The sequence below is a fragment of the Gracilinanus agilis genome, chromosome 4, assembly GCF_016433145.1.
Source record: "Gracilinanus agilis isolate LMUSP501 chromosome 4, AgileGrace, whole genome shotgun sequence".
NCBI classification, from domain to species: domain Eukaryota; kingdom Metazoa; phylum Chordata; class Mammalia; order Didelphimorphia; family Didelphidae; genus Gracilinanus; species Gracilinanus agilis.
The window spans coordinates 21634191-21655919 of record NC_058133.1 but is presented as its reverse complement, the minus strand read 5'-3'; the positions used below and the strand labels follow the sequence as shown (position 1 = coordinate 21655919).

The 21729-nt window shown below is 38.9% G+C and overlaps 1 protein-coding gene across 1 annotated transcript in view; it reads right to left on the bottom strand.

Annotated features, from left to right (window-relative positions):
- The window catches only part of C8B (complement C8 beta chain), a 78740-nt gene that overhangs the window by 34199 nt on the left and 22812 nt on the right, over nucleotides 1–21729 (bottom strand). The window contains exon 4 of the mRNA XM_044674783.1: nucleotides 117–270. Coding sequence (XP_044530718.1) covers nucleotides 117–270 — 154 coding nt within the window. The remainder of the gene's footprint in view (nucleotides 1–116; nucleotides 271–21729) is intronic.

Here is a 21729-nt window from a genome sequence, read left to right as displayed (position 1 = left end):
CCTCCCTCCCTCCCTCCCTCCCTCCCTTCCTTCCTTCCTTCCTTCCTTCCTTCCTTCCTTCCTTCCTTGAAGGCAATGGGTTAAAACCTCAGTCTTTGAAGCTGGTGGATACTCACTCGCTTTTTCTCACAGGGATCACACAGACTCCAGTGTGACCAGCTGGAGACAAGGCAGTCTATGGGTTTGGGTATCCCTATTTGGTTGTAGATCCGTCTGCCATTGGTAATGTTCCCCTTGTTTATCGAGTCTCCAAAAAGTTTCCTTTCACATCTAAAAAGGAGGCAAAAGAGAAGGAAGTTAGGATCTTTGGATTGTTTCAACCTCATCCTGGGCCTCTCATTTCCCAGATGAACTAACTGAGGCCCATTAAGGTCAAGGGACTTACCCTGACTCATGTCAGTATAACCATAGAGATCTGACTTCAACTTTAGGGTTCTTTCCATTGTCCTATGCTATCTCTTCAAGTAATCTATACAATAGAATCATAATTGCTGGCATTTAGGCAGATTTAAAAGTTAAACTTTTCAAAGTGACCTAAATACTTAAAGGTTCATTCGAGAAGAATTTCCATGAGATAGATATTACAGGTATTATCATCTTCATATTACAGAAGAAAAAACCTTGGGATAAGTGGAGAGCTCATGGTCACACATCAAGTAAGCAAGAAATGTAGGATTTGAGACCAATTTCTGACTTTAATTTCACCCATAATTAAAAGTAATGTCTTAGACGCTCCTCAATATCTATAGTCTTCAAAAATTATAGGACTTTTCAATTGAATGAATTGATCAAAGGCATGCCCTAAAGGCAAATTGATGGGTAGGTAGAGCCCCAGGACTCGTTCCAGGAAGTGGAATCATTTCAGTGGTGTCCAACTATTTGTGACCCCGTTTTGGGGTATTCTTGTCAAAGATACTGGATTGGTTTGCCATTGCCTTCTCCAGTTCATTTTTAAAAATAAAGAACCGAGGCAAACATAACTAAGTGACTTGGTCAGGGTCATACAGCTATTACACATCTAAGGCAAGATTTGAACTCATGATGATGAGTCTTCCTGATTCCAAGCCTGGTGTTCTATCCATTACCACCACCTAGCTGTCCTGAAAAAGCTTGAGTTTAAATCTAGGTTTGTATACTTTCTAATTATATGACTGCGGGGCAAGTTACTCTGGGTAAATGTTCTCACTTATAAAATGAGGATAATAATAATAGCACCTGTCTCTCACAGTTATTGTGAATATCAAATGAAGTGATATTTGTTAAAAAGGGCAAAAGGACCTACTTGTACAAAAATATTAATAGCTGCCCTTTTTGTGGTGGCAAAGAATTAGAAATTGAGGGGATGCCCATCAAGTGGCGAATGGCTGAACAAATTGTGGTACATGTTGGTAATAGAATACCATTGTGTTATAAGAAATGATAAACAAGATGATTTCAGAAAAAAACTGGAAAGATCTGCAGGAACTGATGCAGAGTGAAATAAGAAGAACTGGGCGAACACTATCCATAGTAAAAGCAATATTGGATGATTTATCTGTGAAAACTTAGCTATTCCCAGAAATGCACTGATCTGAGAAAATCCTGAAATACTTATGATGGAGAATACTATCCACCTTCAGAGAAAGAAGTGTTGAAGTCTCACTTCAGTGTATTTATGGTTTTATTTTGGGTTTTCAGTTTTATATGAGTGTGCTCTTACAGCAATGACCAATATGGAAGTGGGTTTTGAATGTCAATAAAAAAATGAAAGAAAAAAATGAAAAAAATGAAAATTAAAGAACAAAAAGTTGGAGTAAAAAATGATATTTGTAACCTATTTAGTAAATCTTGGTGCTATATAAATGCTATTTATTGTTGTTATCAATGAACAAGGTCTAGATAGCTCCACTGAATCGGTCAATCAGAAAAGGGCATTCATCTGGATTGAAAGAACCCAATTAATCAGTTTGGAAGGATGCTAAGTCATTGGATGAAATCAAATGACACTTCATAGAGGGTATTGACTGAAGGAAGTCAGCCTCATTCTATGGATTTCATATATAGCAAGCCAGGTTTGGTACCCAACACTTCAGATATAGCCAATAAAAGGATATGCTTAAGGGGATGGGGGTGGTGGAAGAAGGGACTAATAGAGTTTCTGTACACCTATTTCTCTTTACCAGAAAAAGACTTGGACTTTTCATAGATAACTCGGAATTTCCCTAAAACAGCAATGCTTGGCAGCAGTGTCTACATCAGAAGCTAAGGACAAACTAGATGCAGCTAGGAAGAAGCGTGTCAAGATTCCATGAGGATCAGCAGAAAGTGACTACATCTAAGGAGAAATATGTTGAGGACTCCAGCAAAAGGATTTCCAGGAGCTGAGTTACCCTTCTACTCATTTGCTCTGAGCTTGAACCCACTTTTCACTGGACTCTATACATGAAACAGTGTATAACTATTTTGTGGTGTGAGGGGAAGTTTTGTATCATCTGTTTTTACTATGTTACATTAGTAAATACTCTTTTCTAAAAGCTAATTGAGATTAACTAGCTAATTGTTATCAAATGGCCATCAATGGGAAGGCTTGTGAGCTATAATAGCAGAGAAACCATTCTTAAACTCTTCTGGGTCATGCCTAGATCCTGGAGTAATCACCTTCTGAGAAGCCAGCTTTCCAGTGCTTTGGGAAGTTGGAAGAATTTGCCATGACTATGTACTTCATGTGAAAGAAGAGGATAGAGCAATAGTGTAAAACTTAATTGAAAATGGATTCCTGACAGCTCTTAGAAAACCACAAATTAGCATTATCTGTATTGTATTGTAATTTTTATTTAGAACTGTGAATTTGATACCAGATGTCTCAAGTCTCTTGTAGTTCCTCATCTTATGATAGCAGCAAACTTACTATGCTACATATAGGAATAGAACTTGAAGATTTCTAAACCCAGAGGAGACTTTAAAAATCATCTAATCTGTTGCTTTCCAGGAGCAAACTCACTGGGAAGAGAATGGAAATGACTCACATAAGGTTACTCAATAATTTAATGGCAGAATAAGCATTACAATTACAGTAATTCCAGAGCTCCTTCTACTATATTGTGTTATCAAAGGCTCTTCAACCCACTGTACTTCCTTTCCTATTGCCTTGTGGGGCAATAGTCATATGTTCCACTTTCAATATACCCAACACAAGGTCATTCAACCTGTGCTTGAATTCCTAGAATGAGATGGCACCACTAAGGAGATAATCTCTAATTTTGGGGAAGTTTATCCTGATATTGAGCTGGAATATGTCAGTGTGCAATCTCCACCCTTTGCTTATTCTATAGCCCATTTGATAGCCAAATATTTATGAAGAGTTTTAGGATTATAATTTTCAAACAATATATCAGAATAGTTCATCTGATGATAAGAAAGACTTGTAAGTCTTGGAGGCTCCCACTTCTTTGTTCAGGAAATCATGGACACAGGAAGGCTTTATTGTATAGGTAGAATAGGATGTTATCTAAACTATGTTTTCAGCATTAAGGCTTAGGTCCCTTCAAGAGAATAGAGCATGCAGTGCTGCCACTTTGGTTTACTTAATTGAAAGGAGACCACAGACTACTAACTTTGTTAATAGGCAACTCAGCTGAGCAGTAATCCACTCTGAAAGACAATATCCAGCTATGCCATAGTTCCAATCCATAGTACACACACATATAAACACACATACATACATATAGATATACCTCCCATTTTATTGTATTTTTTCCTTCTATCTTTCATAATTTAATTATGCCTTGTTAGAACCATTCTTGAGTTTACAACAACTTAGACTCTGATTTTATTCACATCTGCCCCCCCCACACACACACACATTTAATGTCCTGGGTCTGCCAAGTCTTCCTTGAACATAGCTAAATTTAAGCTGGCCACTTTGAAAAATGAAGGACTTGAATAAGCCTAAACCACATTGCCGTTCTAACATTTTACGATAAACCTCAAGGCTAGTATTCTATTGGACAAAATAATCCCTCCTATTTGAGCCTCAGTTTCTCCATCTGTAAAATGAGAAGGAATTGGCTAAAAATTATCTTCAGAGTCTATTCCAGAGCTGACATTATTTGTACTAAGGTCCTCTTAATTTCCAACATGCTTTGCTATAAGGTCACTCCCAACTCTGATACTTTATGTTCTAAGGTCATGATGGTGAACTTATGGTACATGTGCCAAATATGGCACACAGAGACTTCTTGGCGGGCATACACCCCATTCCCAGAAGAGTTAGTTACTAGAAAGGCAGAGGGACTCCATTGGAGCTGTTCCTTTCCACCTCTCCATTACACTTTCCTGTCCCGTTGCACTTACTCCCTCCCCTGAGCCGAGCACTCAGGCCACGTCCCTCCATTTTTCCCTCCCCTGTCTAAAGTAAGGCAGCAGGGGGGCACTCAGTCTCAGAGAGGCAGTGCATGCAATATGAGGGGGGAGGGGCAAGGCATAGAATCTGGGGACAGGGCACAGCATGTGGTCTCTGAAAGGTTCGCCATCACTGTTCTAAGTTATCTCTCTGTCCTGGCATTTCCATTTCTAACTATCTATTCCTTAAAGTCCCATCCTAGCATCACATTTATTGTGTTACAGTCACTCAGTTCTGATATTCTATGATTCTAGGCTCGCGAATGAAACTGAAAACTTTAGCTTCTAATTCTCCGAGTTCCAAAAGCAAGGTTATATAAAGCCAAAAGAATTTCATGGTCCTGGGTAGAGGAGCCTAGGGTCTATGAGCCCATGGTTGACTCCACTTAAACCTCCCTGATATATGCTTTATTCCATCCCAGAGTCCCAAATTAAGTCATTAAAAGAAGCAGCTTCACCCAAGCTTTACTGCTCAAATTACTCTAGGTGTGATTTCAGACAAGGTCATTAACAATATGGTCTCACTTGGCAAGAGTCCTAAATGGGAGAAATATAAAGAACCCTGAAATCTGGTACAGAACTCCCCAAGAGACGAGCAAAGATCAATTGTCTCATAAAACTGGGTCTTAACTAAAGGTCAGAGAACCTTTGGGAAATCACCAGTGATAATCCCAGCTCATGTTTCTTGAAGAGAAGGAAACTGAGGATTAAGGTGAAGTGCCTTAATGCAGCTAGTCCAGATCCTTTTTGCTACATTTAAAAGGGAAAAAGGAGTGATTGGATTACAATATTCCAAGAAGTCCCCAAAGTCTTGGAGCAGTTTTAAACTTTAATAGCTGAAAAATATACCAAAACTTTTGGGACGTCTTGTCCTTGCTTGACCTCCCACATATAGTTCACAAGATCATAAGGATTTTGGGAGGCATTTTGGAAGCCACATATCCAACCCCCTTACTTTATGAATGGGGAAATTGAGGCACAACAAAGTCCTTGCCTGGGGTCCCATAGCTGTCAAGTGCCTGAGATAGGATAGGAATTCACATCTTTTCACTCTGGTCTTAGTACTCTATCCACTAGAACCCCCAGAAACTTGGATGGTGTGTAAAAGTACTTTAAAACTCCAAGACCACTAGAGAATTCTTAATTTTCTTTAAGGCTTAGTTCAAAATTGTACCTTCTTTCTACAGTGAGTCTTTTTTGACTGCCTAGTTCCTGCCATTAGTGGCCACTAGATCCCAGTGGATTATCTTGGGTGTAGTTTGTTTGTATAGATGTTGACATTTTTCTCATCTAATTTGTAAGCTCCTTAAAGGCAAGGATTGCATTATTTAAAATCTATGTATCTAGAATGTCTAACAATCACTGGCACATAGTAGGTATTTAATAAATATTTCCTGATTGAATGATTCATTGATAGACATAAACATTCTAATTAGTAGTACTATAACACCATGATTCTCTACTGGGTTGCTCTGAAATGACTGTCAATTAACCCATCTGCATCTCGGTTTCATCTGTCTCATCTGTTAAAGGAGCCAAATGAAATAGAGATTCGGGACATGATGGCTGTCTTCAAGTATTCAAAGATCTGTCACCTTGAAAAGGGATGCAACTTGTTTTCCTTGACTTGAGGTCAATGGGGAGTGGCCGGGGGAAACAGGCACATTTCAGAGAGGTGATTTCAAGTCCATATAAGAAAACGGGCCACACAATTGGGACTCTTTCCAAGTCAAATGGGCCACTCTAGGAGGTGGTGGTCTCTCCATCAGCAGAAGCTGAATGGAAATTAACTGGGCAGAATCAGGCAGAGTTTGGCCTTGATGTCCACTGAGATCTTTTCCAACTCTGAAATTCTGTGTTGTGCTGTGTCAGACAATGTCTAAAGTTCCTTCTAGTTCTAATTTTGGGGACCTAAGATTATTTCAGAAACAATGTCAAGGAGGCAGCTGGGTGGCTTAATGGATTGAGAGACAGGCTTAGAGATGGGAGGTTCTAGGTTCAAATCTGGCCTCAGACACTTCTTATCTGTGTGATCCTGGGCAAGTCACTTAACCCCTGTTGCCTAGCCCTTACCACTCTTCTACCTTGGAACCGATACACAGGATTGATTCTAAGATGGAAGGTGAGGGTTTAAAAAAAAGAACAGAAAAGAAACAGTGTTGATCAGTTCTGTCTTTAGAGCACTGTTTTTACCCAGGAATCTATAGCGGTTTAACAAAATGGTATTATCTCTGATTTGTTCCCCATCCCCCTTTCCAATCCTATATTGTAAATAGCAGCAGGAAACCCTAATGCTCAATCTCACTGCTGCCTTTAATTACAAAGCAGATGGATTGTCTTTATAGCAGGAAATGTAAGTTGTTTTGTCCTATCTCAGCTCAGTGGCTATTGCTGAGAATGGGTGGATAATAATATCAGCATACTCTATTAGGACACACAATTATTTTCCTCACTGTGATTTGGAAATATTTTTAATGGAATAGATAATCATTTGCAAAAAGAAAATTGTAAAAATCCCTCTAATTATAAGGTTTCTTCATTTTTGCAACTAAATTTTCATTACAGAGGTGGCCAAATAATGAGGTAATCAGCTGGATAAATAGTAGATTATGGCAATTGTATTTTATAAGATTTTTAATAGTATATTAAGACAACAAAATTCATATTGGAGAGGACTGTAACGAGGCATGGTATAGAAGCAGGGTCCTTGATGTGGCATCAAAAGATCCTGTAGCCACAGTCAAGGGTAGATTCTACCCATTTCTGGCTGGGTTACCTTAAGTGAATCATTTAGCCTTCTGAGTCTCAGTTTCTCTCTTTGTGAAATGGAAATCAAAGAACTGCAGAATTTTGCAGAACTGGAAGGGAATTCAGCCACAAGCTTTCCCAATTTGTACCTCCCTAAGAATGGTCTCACCTACATACCTGATGTCATCATCATTTGAAGACCTTCAATGCCTGAGAGATCACAGCTGCCTCTGGGTACCCCAACCCACAATGGGACTTCCCTGATCATTGGAAAGATATTTCTTCCAAAAACTTTATTCTTCAGACCAGGTGGGACAAATCTAAACTTTCACCCAAATGACAAAGTTTTACATATATGATCATAAACTCTTAAAATGATTGAAAAGTGATCATGAGATACAACATCGTGAAATTGGAGGTTTGGAAGGGAGCTCAATCGCTCTCTTGTACCACTTATGCACAGAATAGATCTCCTAATAATGTCCAAAATAAGGTTGGACCATCTCAGGGGATGGTGGATTTTCTTTTATTGAAAGTCTTCAAGTAAAGGTTGAACAACTATCTGTTGGGCATTTTGTGTGGACATCTATTTTGTTTCAGGTGTTTGCCAAATTCTGGGGATAGAAAAAGGAGCAAAAGCTTGTTCCTGCCCCCCAGGAGCTCACAATCACAAAAATGGAGGAAACAAGCAAACAGTTATGTACAACCAACCTATATGCAGGCTAAATTAGAAATAAGAAATAGAGAGATTATAATAGAAGGGGATAGAAAGTAATAGAGAGAATAGAATGAAGAGGCCTTGGGAAAGGCTTGAGCTCTTGCAATTGTGCCTCTCTTGTAAATGTGAGGTCTTTAAAAATAAAGATGGAGAGCTCCACCTTCTGTAGCAGGATCCGGTTCAGCAGCAAATGATGAGTCATCAAATTCAATAGAGGGATGCTGCTGGAGGATTTATCTGTATGTAGCATCAGTATGCCCTGACACAACAACTTTGCTGCCCTGCCCCATTTGTCTTACAGCTAGGTTCTCTCTTTCCTTTTATGAACAGACCTGTCTGCCTGTTTTTCTTTGGAAGAGTTTGACTGGGTTAAATGCAACTTGTTTTGACCTGATTTCATAAGTATTTATTATGTGCCCAGTGAGGATGCACATTGGAATTAGATGTAAGACTTCATTGAGATAAGGAATTCCCTGATGAGGAAACTCCTTCCCCAAGTAGGGCTGTACCACCTCTGCAACTTATGATCTGAGAGTGGTACTTAGGGCACTGAGAAGTGAGTGACTTGCCTAAGGTCACAGAAGAAGTGGGATTCTGTCACAAAGTCACAAAGGTGGGAATCTGGGGTCATCAATATTATATAAAGACACAGTGTCCACATTTGAGGGGTTCCTGTGAGAAGAGGGGAAGGCTAGAGGATGAACAGAATGGCTTGGACATAGTCCATGATTCTTTGTACTATCCTCTTTGACCAAGCACAATAAGGCCAATCTCCCTTCTAAAAGCCAGTCCTTCAGAAAGTTGAAGAGATTTTATCATGAACTTCATTACTTCCTTGACAAAATATATGTCCTTTTCAGCCTGAATATCCCCATTCTGTCAACTGATCTTCAGCTGATAGGGTATTTAGTCTTTTTATCACTTGCTCCCCCTGTTCTTGGGGTGATCCTAAAGTCACTCTAAATTCATGCTGGAAATATATAGAAATGCTGATGATTTATGTGCTTTTATTTTGTATCTTGCAACTTGCTAAAGTTGTTGATTATTTCTACTAGCTTTTTAATTGATTCTCTAGGATTTTTTAAGTAGGCCATCATATCATCTGCAAAGAGTGATAGCTTGGCCTCCTCATTGCCTATTTTAATACCTTCAATTTCTTTTTCTTCTCTAATTGGTACTGCTAGTGTTTCTAATACAATATTAAATAATTGAGGTGATAATGGGCATCCTTGTTTCACTCCTGATCTTACTGGGAAGGCTTCTAATTTGTCCTCATTGCATATGATGCTTGTTGATGGTTTTAGATATATGCTGTTTATTATTTTTAGGAAAGGGCCTTCTATTCCTATATTCTCTAGTGTTTTCAATAGGAATGGATGCTGTATTTTGTCAAAGGCTTTTTCAGCATCTATTGAGATGATCATGTGGTTTTTGTTGGTTTGCTTGTTGATATGGTCAATTTGTGAACAAGGGTATGTCCTTCAATTGGGGAATGGCTGAACAAATTGTGGTATATGCTGGTGATGCAATACTATTTTGCTCAAAGGAATAATAAACTAGAGGAATTCCATGTGAACTGGAAAGACCTCCAGGAATTGATGCAGAGTGAAAGGAGCAGAGCCAGAAGAACATTGTACACAGAGACTGATACAACGTGGTAAAATAGAATGTAATGGACTTCTGTACTAGCAGCAAAGCAATGACCCAGGACTATTCTGAGGGATTTATGGATTAAGAATGCTACCCACATGCAGAGTAAAAACTACAGAAGAAACACAGAAGAAAAACAACTGCTTGAACACATGGGTTGATGTGGACATGATTGGGGATATAGACTCAAAAAGACTGCACCAAATGCATCTATTAATAATATGGAAATAAGTCTTGATTGATGACACATGTTAAAACCAGTGGGAATGCATATTGGCTATGGGGGGAGTTTAAGGGGGGGTGAAGGGGAAAGTAAAAACATGAATCATGTAACCATGGAAAATTTTTCTAAAAAACAAAATTAAAAAAAAATAATGAAATAAATTTTAAAATAAATTCATGCTGGACATTCTCTTGTATGTTGATAGGCCTGGTAAAATATTAGGCTGAAAGTTTACTGTGATTTCTCTATTGAGAATTATTGGCTGATTAGCAGGTAGTTCTGGTCATTGTTAAAGATCTAACTCATATGGTTTCACCAGGGCAGAAGACAGTGGAAATATCATCATCTAGAGGGGTGATGCCCTAATTTGGAATCCCTGCTGCTGCCTTCCAGTTCTGACCTGAGAACATATAAACAAAGCTGCTCTACTCTCATCTCTCAGGCAGCAGCAACTTTGTGAACCCTTGGAAGATGAGTGTGTGAGGCCTTTTTGTGTGACTGTGTGTGTGTGTGTGTGTGTGTGTGTGTGTGTGACAGACAGAGAGAAAGCATGTGAGAAATAGAAGGGGCAAGGAGAGACAGAGACAGAGAGAGAAGAAAAAAGACAATGACACAGGGAGACAGAGACACAAAATGGGACAGTTAGACTACAGAGAGGGAGGGAAGGAGGAAAGGAAGAGAAAGCTAGATGGAGCTTAAGATCTGATCACTATTGAGGAATGTCAGCTGATTAGCAGGTAGTGCTGGTCATTGTTAAAGATCTAAGTCATTTCAGCTGAATTCCCTTTTCTTTATCATCCATAATAAGCCTTCCTTTGCACAGAGATTACATTAGAGCTTTGTTCTAAGGGGCTGAAAAAAGGGAGTCCTATTCTTCTTGACATGACAAAATACCTTTAAACATGTCAGTTTCTCTCTGGAATTTTTGTCAAAGGCAGTGGCTCAGTGCCAGCGGAATGGAAATGGAGCCGCCGATGTTATTTCATCAGATACACACAAATAGCTCAACGAGACAGCCCTTATTCACTATCCCAACAGCCACAAGCTGGTCAGCATTGTGCAGAATTCCATCTCCTGTCATATTATTGATTGGGAGCACAGCTTTATGAGTTGCTTACCTGGAGTTGTAAAAATGGAGACAAGCCAACACAGTACAGAGAAGAAATAGCTTCAGGGGCCACTGATGCCATCTCTCCATCTTCTCTAGAAGAAATTTCTTCTAGGCTCTCTCCTGAAAGACCCTGGTGGATAAATCCAGAGCAAGCAGTCAGTCTTGAACTGGTAAGTAGCCTGATATGTTCTAGACAAGAGGGGGAAAACTTTGAGCTAGTGACCTGCAAAATCCTCCCATGTGGCTTGAACTAGATTATAATGTTATTGGGAAATATTTGATAAAATAAATAAAAATAAAATACAACACAATAAAAATACAATAAAATACAAATAAAATAAATAAAAATGAAATACAATACAGATGATGTTATTTTCTGGTTTTCTCAGTCATGCCTGAAGAAATATGCTTGTATTTGAGTTTGATCATGCTGTTCTAGACTTTAGTAATGAGAGAAGGCACAGTCAGACCAGGATGGCAAGAACCTAGAGAAGAGTGAAAGAAAGCAATGAGGAAGCCAACAGGGTGATGGTGGAAGAGAAGCTAGGAAGAAAGAATATCAACATCATATAAAGAAAATGCAGGAAGATAAAGGAGAATGAGATGATACTTGGCCTCATTATAGAATCTATAAAAGGATGGGGTTAGACCACATGGAATTTGAGTTCTTTTCCAGCTCCATATCTATGATCCCAAGTCACTTCTTTGGGTCTCAGTTTTCTTCATTAGTATTATGGACTAGATGGCCTTTAGGGTTCCTTTTTTGCTCTATATCTATCATCCTATGTCTGAGGGAAGGCCATTGGATTCCACAGGGTTATAGATTTGGAGCTAGAAGGGACCCTAGAGGCCATCAAGTGCAACCTCTTCATTTTTTCAAATGAGTAATCTGAGGCTTATAGAAACTAAGGGACTTGCTCAGAGTCATCTAGCCAGTGTCTGAGATAGAATTTCAACTTCTGTCTTAACTCTAAGCCCAACATTTAACAACTGTACCCCCTACAGAAATGCCTATTATGATACCTAGTTGATGAAGTAGCCCATTGTTGGTAACCCAAGGATCCCTTTCTCAGTTTGATTCATCTGCTTGTTATTCTTCTTCCCAAACCAAAACAGTAACACAGGCATAAAACAACAAAATCAGGAATTGATTTTGTCTCCAAATATAGCATTCCTTCTGGTGGGCCATGATGCTTGGCAAGATAGGATTAAAAAAAAACTGAGAAAAGAATTTGACCTTTCCATTCCCTGTTTTGTTCCCAGTCCACAATTCTTCCCCTACTCCCCTATATAACCCACTATAAATCCAGGAGCATTGCATTTTACACAGGTTCAGAAACACTCCATTCTTTTAAGAATCCAGGATTTTTTTGAGGTGAATGGTCCTCTTATTGGCACAGACCACAGCCTTCCAAGACAGGGTTGATGCTATACATGAATGAGCGGAGGGGGCTTAAACTTCCTCTGATGGCAGCCAGTCTTGCTGAAGAGCTAAGCTAGTCCTTGAATGACAGATCACAGCTTTGACTACCCTCAAAGTTATCTGTCTGGGCAAGGTCAGCCAAGATTCATAAATAGTTGGCACAGTCTTGGAGAGTGTGGGGTCACTTCCACAGAACAGTAAAACTTCTAAAGAAGTTTTTAAGGGATGGTCAGAAATAGTGAGGGACAATGCCATACATCTATGAATCTAGAGCAAGGGTCGGCAATCTTTTTGGCCGTGAGAGCCATAAACGCCACATTTTTTAAAATGTAATTTTGTGAGAGCCATACAGTGCTCACAGTACAGCTCCTGTAACAAAGCCTGAAAAAAATGGACTTCATGGCTCCTGCAGAAAGAGCCATATCTGGCCCTCAAAAGAGGCAGATATGGCTCGAGAGCCATACATTGCTGACCCCTGATCTAGAGTATTGTATATTCATGCTCCTTTGTATGAATCCTGGTTCTATCTGTGGGGATGATCTCTTTGGGGGATATTTTCTTTATACCAGACCTGTGATTTCATTGGCAGGGGAGGTTCTGGTGCAGAAACTCCCCCAATCAAGAGAGGTCAGTCTCTTCTAATAATCATAATACCTAGCATTTATGTAGTGCTTCACAAATTTCATCTCATGTGGTCCTTTCAAGCTTAATAGGAAGTAGGTGCTTTTATATGTCCCATTTTACAGATGAGGAAGCTGAGGCAAAGAGTTAAATGAATTGTTCAGGGTCACCTAACTAGTAAGTGTCTGAGGTAGAATTTGAACCCAAGTCTTCCTTACTCTGGGGGCAGCTCTTTATCCATTATGGCACACAACTTCACAAGGGATATCTACAGTAAATTTTTACTCTGTTGGACCAAGCTTCCTCAACTACCCAGGATCAAGGCATTAGAGCCAGAATGTGACCTCTGTTGCCAACTCACCCAACACCTTCACTTTACGCTCCACTAAATGAGGAAACTGAGGTCCAGGAAAGTTATTTGTCCAGGGTCCTCAAGGTAGGATTCAATCTCATTTCCTTAGATTCAGAGCCAGTGTGTTTCCCATTGAACCATTCTTCCTTACAGAATTGGACTGAGTAGAGGTTTTAGGGATGATTTTACTGACACCTCTTAATTTACAGAGTTGGAAACTGAGGAAGATAGAAGTTTACATAGTTAATAAATAGGGCCGCTGACTCTAAATCTAGTCCAGTATTCTGACATAACTAGCTCAAAATCACAGTTTTATAATCCATACACACATGCATTCTCCAAAGAACTTTCCCTGATTCCCCACCCATGGAAGCAATCTCTCTGGCTTCTGAATTCCTCTAACTCTTTGTATCTTTCTTTTAGCCCAAATCACTATGTCTTGTGTTACCATTATCCGAGTACACATCTCATATCCTCAAGACTGTAAGCTACTTGAAGGCAGGAACTGAATGGTCTCCTTTTGGAAGGAATGCCTGTCGCCACTGCGCTCCACTAAGAGAAGATGGAGATAAAGATGGGCACATTTACTACACTTGGAAAACATGCAGGTCTTTAGCCTTTTTCATTTCCACCTTCTCCAAAAGAGAATTCTGAGCAGCTGGAGCTGAGGGTTCCCTCCACTTTGCCCTCAAATAATAACTTATTATTATGCTACTCATAAAGAATATTTCTTTAGGTCTTCAAGGCTTACACAATTCTGTGTATATACATATAATATATATGTATACATACATATATACATATACATATATTTGTAAACTTTTATTCTCATAGCAATCCTGTGTGAGATAGGTACTATTATTATTCTCAATATACTGAAGTAGAGACTGAGAAAGACAAAGGTTAAATGACTTGCCCAGGGTCATAAAGCAAGGAAGTATCTGAGGCCAGATTTGAACTCCAATGTTCTTGAATATGAGTCCATCCTTGTAACAGTTGAACTTTTTCTACACTTCTGGTTTTGCAAGGCACATTGCATGGATTTTATCCCATTTGAAACTTGCAACAATCCTGTGAGATGAATGTTCTAGATAATATTGTCACCATTCTGCAGATGAACAGACTGAGAGTAGCAATGGGAAAAATAGGGACTCGGTTTGTTATTTCAATGCTATTAGAAACTATCTCCTGGTGAAGGTTGTCCTTTCATGCAAGATGGCACCTTATCTATAACATATAGTCTTAGACAGTCTCCTAGAGCAATATGAGGGTTGGGACTGTCTTTTGCCTTTTTTTTTGTTTTTGTTTTTGTATCCTCAACACTTAGCACAATGCCTGATTGACTGACCAAAATGCCTTTTTTCAGGGTCAAAAACCAGTCTAAGTCAGAGGCAAGAGGTGAAATAGGATCTCCCCATTGGGGAGGCAGACTCTATATAATATGCCACTCAGTTTCTCAAATGAATCAATCAATAAACCAACAAGTACATGTTAAGTGCCTACTACATGGCAGACACGGGCAACTAGGTGGCACAGTAGATTGTGTGCTGAGCCTGGAGTTAGGAAGACCCATCTTTGTGATTTCAAAACCATCCTCAGACACTTACTAGTTGGGTAGACTCTAGGCAAGTCACTTAACCTTTTTGTCTCAGTTTCCTCATCTATAAAATAGAAATTTGTAAAAAAAAAAAAGGAAAAAAGTAAGCTAGGTGGTATAGTGGATAGAACACCAGATTTAGAATCCGGAATTCTTTTTCCTGAGTTCAAATCCAGCCTCAGACATTATTAGCTGAGTGACCCTGGTCAAGTCACTTAACCACTTGCCTCAAGTTTCTTATCTATAAAACAAGCTGCAGAAGACAGGGCAAACTGCTCCAGTATCTTTGCCAAGAAAGTACAGTTGGGATCATGAAGAATCAGATAGGACTAAAAAATAAATGGCCAACAACAAGAGGTGAAAGTGAAAAGGGAGTGTATCCAAGAAAGGGAGATGGATGATGAGAAGTAAAGGGATGGGAGAAAGGCTGTTGCATATAAGCAAAATAAGCAAATAAGCAATAAGTAGGTCATTTTAACAGAGGGTATGTGAAGAGGAATCCAACAGAATTTTCTTGGAAAGATAGATTGGAGCCTGAATCCAAATAGCTTTAAATGTCAAATAGAGGAGTTTGGATTCTTTCTTAGAGGCAAGAGGGAACCACTAGAGCTCCCTGAGAAAAGGCATGATATGATTAGACTTATATTTTTAAGGATATCATGTTTGTGGTCATGTAAAGAATAGATTGGAGAAGAAACACCAGAATTCAAAAAATTCAAGTAGGAGATTACTATGATTCCAGGTGAAAGGTAATGAGAGTGTAGACCAGGGTAGCTGTGGTGAGTAGAGACAGGTCCTATTCTTGAGGATCTTGGGAAAAATGTTGAAGGACTGAAATTGGCAAAACTTGACAACTGACTGTGTATGCCAGGCAAGGCATGGCCCAGAGTGAAGATGACTCCAGGACTGTAAACTTGGGTGATTGAAAAAATGGTGATTCCCTGGACCAGAATGGGGAAGTTGTGGGCAGATAGTTGAGAGGAAAATATGAAAAAAATTCACTTTGGAGCATATTTTGGACATGTTAAGTTTCAGATGCCTAGGGTCATACAGATAATGGGCAAGAGTGGACTTCCCTAGTCTAAGTCCCTATGATCCATAAGCCCAAATATATTACCTCTGAGATACTTGGTAATATTTACATTATACAATGATGTTTGCAAAGCTCTTTCTGTATATTCGAATTGTATCCTTACAACAACCATTGATGATAGATGCAATTATTATCATTCCCATTTTATATATGAGAAAAGGGGGGGTTAAGTAACTTGCCCAGGGTCACATACCTAGTCAGTGTTTGAGGTTGGATTTGGACTGGAATCCTCCTGACTCTGAATCCAACACTCAATCACATGTACCTTCTAGCTGCTTAGAATTTCCTTTATTCACCTATTCTTCCCATATTCACATAAACAATGGGAAACTTCCTTTGATTATTTTCCAGGGTGATGTATGTAGTGTAGTGAGAAGACCCCAAATTTGAAATCATTGGACTTAAGCTCTTACTCCCATTTTACTTCCTAAGAAAATCTTGTGACCTTGGAAACACTGAGCCTCAGTTTCATCATCTATAAAATGGACCAAAGAAAGTTGGACTGGCTAATTTTTTCCCATTTCTTCCAAATCAGAAGACTGAGAAAGGACTTTAGCTAACAAGGATTTCCAGGTTCCATGATTTTAAACAACTCTCATAGAGACCAGACATACAGGGAACAATATTAATGACACCTCCCCTGTATGGCAGAGGAAGTAGCCTTGCTAGATTACATGATCACTAAAGAAAAAGGAATCCCTCAATCTTGCTCCCTTAGGAGTGTTGCAAAATGTGAAGAACCAAGGATTTGGAGCCAAGATTTGGACCTTGAATCAAATCTCATTTCTGCTCTATGACAATATAACTTTGGGAAAGTCACTTAACTTTTTTTTCTCATCCTCAGAGTTTTTCATTTTAAAAATGAAGTGAGTTTGACTAGATCAGTGATAGTGAACCTTTTAAAGATGGAGTGCCTGATCCCTCCCCAACCCCACACTCAGACCATGTGCCATGCCCCTCCCCCCCTACTGAGAGCTGGGCATGCAGCCCCCACCACCACCTTTTACTCCACATGGGGAGGGAGGAAGTGCTCCCATTGGGCTGCTGGGCAGAGCTGTGGATGATGTAAAAAATGGCATCAGGTACAGTGGAGGGGGGAGGGGAGCAGCTCTGCCCAAGTCCCCTCTGACTTTCTAATAATATACTAGGGTAGGGGTGGTTGCATGCCCACAGAGAGAGCCCTGCGTGCCATCTTTGGCACCTGTGCCATAGGTTTGCCATCACTGAACTAGATGATCCCACCAGTCCCTCAGAACCCTATGACTCTGGTAAAATCAACGTGGTACAATGCCATGAGCACAAGCCATGAAGAGGACCTGAATTCAAATCCTATAACTGACCCCTACAACCTGTATGACTTTTGAGTAAATCACTGAATCTCTTAAGGCCTCCCAGAAAATTGTCATTATATAATTAACATTAAGAACATGGACCTTTGTTGGAAGGAGAAACTAGTGGTCACTGAAAAAAATTGGCAGTTTCTCAGGGCAGTCTAACATCTTTTTTTTTTCTAGTTCAGTTCTGAACTCAGATCATTTTGCATATGCAGTATCTATTACACATACATATATGTAGGTGGCCCAGGAGATAGTGTTCTGGGCTTAATGTGAGGAAGACCTGAGTTAAAACCCAGTCTTAGACATTAGCAGTGTGATCCTAGACAAGTCACTAAACCCTATATTTCTCAGTTTCCTCATCTGTAAAACGAGTTGGAGAATAAAATGTCAAACTACTCCAGGATCTTAGCTGTGTGACCCTGGACCAGTCACTAAACCGTATTTTTCTCAGTTTCCTCATCTGTAAAATGAGCTGGAGAACAAAATAGCAAACCGATCCAGTATCTTTGCCGGGAAAATTCCAAATAGGATCAGGAAAAGTTGGACACAACTGAAAAGCAATAAATATATCTGTATTTATATATACATATATACACACATGTGTATGTATATATAATATAAACACACTTATATACACACATATGTATAAATAAAATACAAACTCTCACACACATATGTATATACTATATATATATGCATATATATATATATATGCTTCAATGTGAATGTATTTATATCTGTATAGACGTAGATAAAACTATCACACAGAAACACTGATAGACCATCCCCTTAAGAGATCTAACTATTTTATTCTTTTTTTTTTCAACCCTTATCTTCCATCCTAGAATCAAAATGTTTCAAGGAAGAAAAGTAGTAAAGACTACGCAATGGGAATTACATGACTTGCCAAAGGTTACACAGCTAGGAAGTGTCCGAGGTCAGATTTGAATACAGGACCTCCCATTTTTAGACCTGGTTCCCCACCTACTGAGCAACCTAGCTGATTCTTAATGATTATATTCTTGATAATGATCTCAAAACGCCCCAAACTGAACTCATCATCTTTCCCCTCTCAACCTTTTCCTTTTGATTGAGGGCAACAGCATACTCTCAGTAAGTCGCCTGGGTTCAAAGCGTCCTTGACTCCCCACTTTTCACTTGTTCCCCCCATATAGAGTCTATTACCAAAGCCTTTCCATTTTGTCATTATAACATCTTTTGAATACATCCTCTTCTCTCCTTTGACGCTGCCACCATCTTGGTCACTTATACCTGGACTGTTGTAATAGCAACAGTCTGTTGGTTGGTCAACCTGTCACAAGTCTTTCACCATGGACTCCAGTCCATCCTCCATTCAATTGCCTAGAGGACTGGTCCAACAATGTTTAAACTTTCTATTCAATAAACTCCAATGGCTCCTTATCACCTCCATAATCAAATACAAAATTCTTTATTTGTCATTCAAAACTCTTCACAACCTAATGCCTTCTCCCCATTACTTTCCAGTCTTCCTAAACTTTTTATCTCCTCTCCCTCCCACCCACATATTCTTCCATGCAGTGACAGTAGCCTCCTCACTGTTTCTCAATGAAGACACTCAATCTCCTGATTCTAAGCAATTTCACCAGTTATTCCTCATTCTTAGAAATCTCTTCTTCATTTCTGCCTCTTGGCTTCCTTCAATCCCAGCTTCTACAGGGAATCTTTCCCAAATCTCTCTTAATTCTAATGTCTTCCTTCCACCGATAATTTCCTATTAATCCTATATACAGCTTGTGTGTTCATAGTTGTTTCATGTTGTCTCCACCACTAGACTGTGAGCTTCTTAAAAGCAGGGACTCTTTCATTTTTCATTGCATCCCCATGTTCAACACACTACCTAGCATATAAGTGCATGATTAATATTTATTTGATTGACTGATTGATCAATTGATTGAATATATAGAAACAAATCTATTGCAGAAAGAAGCATTGTGATATGTGAAATGGATAATTTTGAATACATTAAGTTGAAAAGTTTTTTTAGAAATAAAACTAATGTGGCCATGATTAGAAGGAAAGCAATAAGCTGGGGGGAAAATTTAGGTCTCATATCTAAAATATATAGAAAACTTACCAAAATACAAGAATATAAACTATTCCCCAGCTGATAAATGTTTAAAAAGATATGTTTTTGGATGAAGAAATCAAGCTATATAGAAGTATATGAAAAAACCCTCTAAATAATTATTAATTAGAGAAATGCATATCAAAACAACTCTAGCATATTATCTTAAACCAATCAGATTGGCTAAAATGAAAAAAAGGGAAAAATGACAAATGTTGGAGGGGATGTTGAAAAATGGGGACACTATTACACTATTGGTGGAAATGTGAACAGATCCAATCATTTTGGAGAACATTCTGGAATTATGTCCAGAGACTTATAAAGCTGTGTTTACTTTTTGATCCAGTAACACCATCACTAGTTTTATTTTCTAGGATGATCAGGGGAAAAGGAAAAGAATCTATATGCTCTCAAATATTTATAGCAGCTCTCTTTGCGGTGGCAAAGAACTGGAAATTGAAGGGATGTCCATCAATTGGGGAAGGGCTAAACACGTTGTGGTATATGATTGTGATGGAATACCACTATGCCATGAGAAATGCTGAACAGGTTTATTTTGGAAAAAACCATGGGAAGATCTACATGAAATCATGAAAAATGAAATAAGCAGAAGTAAGACTGCATCATATACAGTAATAAAAATATTGTTTGAAGAATAACTTGTGTATGTCTTCCTCTGAAGAAAGAACTGATAAATAGAAATAAGGAAGACATAGTTTTATATATACATTCAACTTTTTTTTTTGGTCAAATGTTGACTTCTCTAATAGGGGAGAGGGGAAGGAAGAGTGAGCTAACCAGGAATTTTTTTAAACCCTTACCTTCCATCTTGGAGTCAATACTGTGTATTGGCTCTAAGGCAGAAGAGTGGTAAAGGGTAGGCAATGGGGGTCAAGTGACTTACCCAGGGTCACACAGCTGGGAAGTGTCTCAGGCCAGATTTGAACCTAGGACCTCCTGTCTCTAGGCCTGGCTCTCAATCCACTGAATTACGCAGCTGCTCCCCTAACCAGGAATTTTAATGTAACCAACAAATAAATAAATTTAAATAAAAAGGGAAACTATTGTAGAAAGATGCAATGACTTGCAGGGTACATACCTCTAGGAATGAAGACAGTTCTTTCCCTGTCCCTTTGAGCTGGTCTTGCTGGGATATGTTTGAAGGTTCTGGTTAGACAGAGATGAAGATTCTCTTGGTCACTCAATTCTCAGAAAAAGTGAGAAATCTGGAGAAAGAAAAGCATGCATCTTTCTAGAGACACAGAGAGCAAGAGTCAGTTTAAATTCACCTTTAAGCCCATCTCTAGGGAAAGAAAAGGAGAAAAATAGACACAGAGACAGAGACCGAACAAACAATCCTTTAAACTCCTCTCAAAGTCATAAAAAATAACTCTAACCTTCCATTTCCAACCCTCAAACAAACCACAAACCCTCCTTTCTCCCAATAATCAATACCAAACTAAAGCCAGCTTGTCTTCTGTGGTTGTCTTGTCTTTTTTTTTCAGTCTTCAGAATAGCCTGAGCCCTCCCTCTCCTTTCCCATGATCAGGCTATCTCCTGCATCCTTTCTCCTATCTCATCTCTCTTCCTGCTTGACCTTGCAAACATTTGTTTCTTTTTCATAAGAGCAAGTCAGCTAGCTGGAGAGAAGATAACTTGAAAACAAATAAGTATCTTCTTCAGGGACAAAGGAAGGGGGCACCCCTTGGGGATACTTTGTAGGCAAAGAAAGGCTGCCTGATTATGGAGAGAGACTTGGCCTTAAACACAGCAAGTCCTGAGTTCAAATACTGCTTTTGGCATATCCTTGTGGTAGGATCTTGGGTGAGTAACAGCTTCTCACTTCACTAGGCATTGAGTCAGGCAGCCTTTTTCAAGCACTTTTCAATGCACTGAGCACTGTGTAAGCCATGAGGATACTAAGTAAAGCAAAGATAGAATTCCTGCCCTCAAGGAGCTAACATTCTAGTGGGTTAGACAACATGCAAGAAAAGATATACTTTTAAGATTACATATAAATATTATTATATATGTGTATATTCACACCACACAAATGTATATGTAGAATATTATATATGCTAAATGCATTCATGTATATTATAAACATATTACACATAATATAATTAATATAATAATATATTATATTAGATGTGCATAATATAATTAAGAGAAATGGACACAGTATTTTATTTACACGGTGTATATATCTAAGCCATAGACATACAACATAGCTCTACATGCGTGTGCATGTAATACAAACATATATACATGTATGAGTGTATATCTTTATGTGTATTAAGAGGTGCTCTATTAATACACTAAGTTGCAGAAAAGATGCTTGCCTTCGTTAGTAGAGGGAGATTCTACAC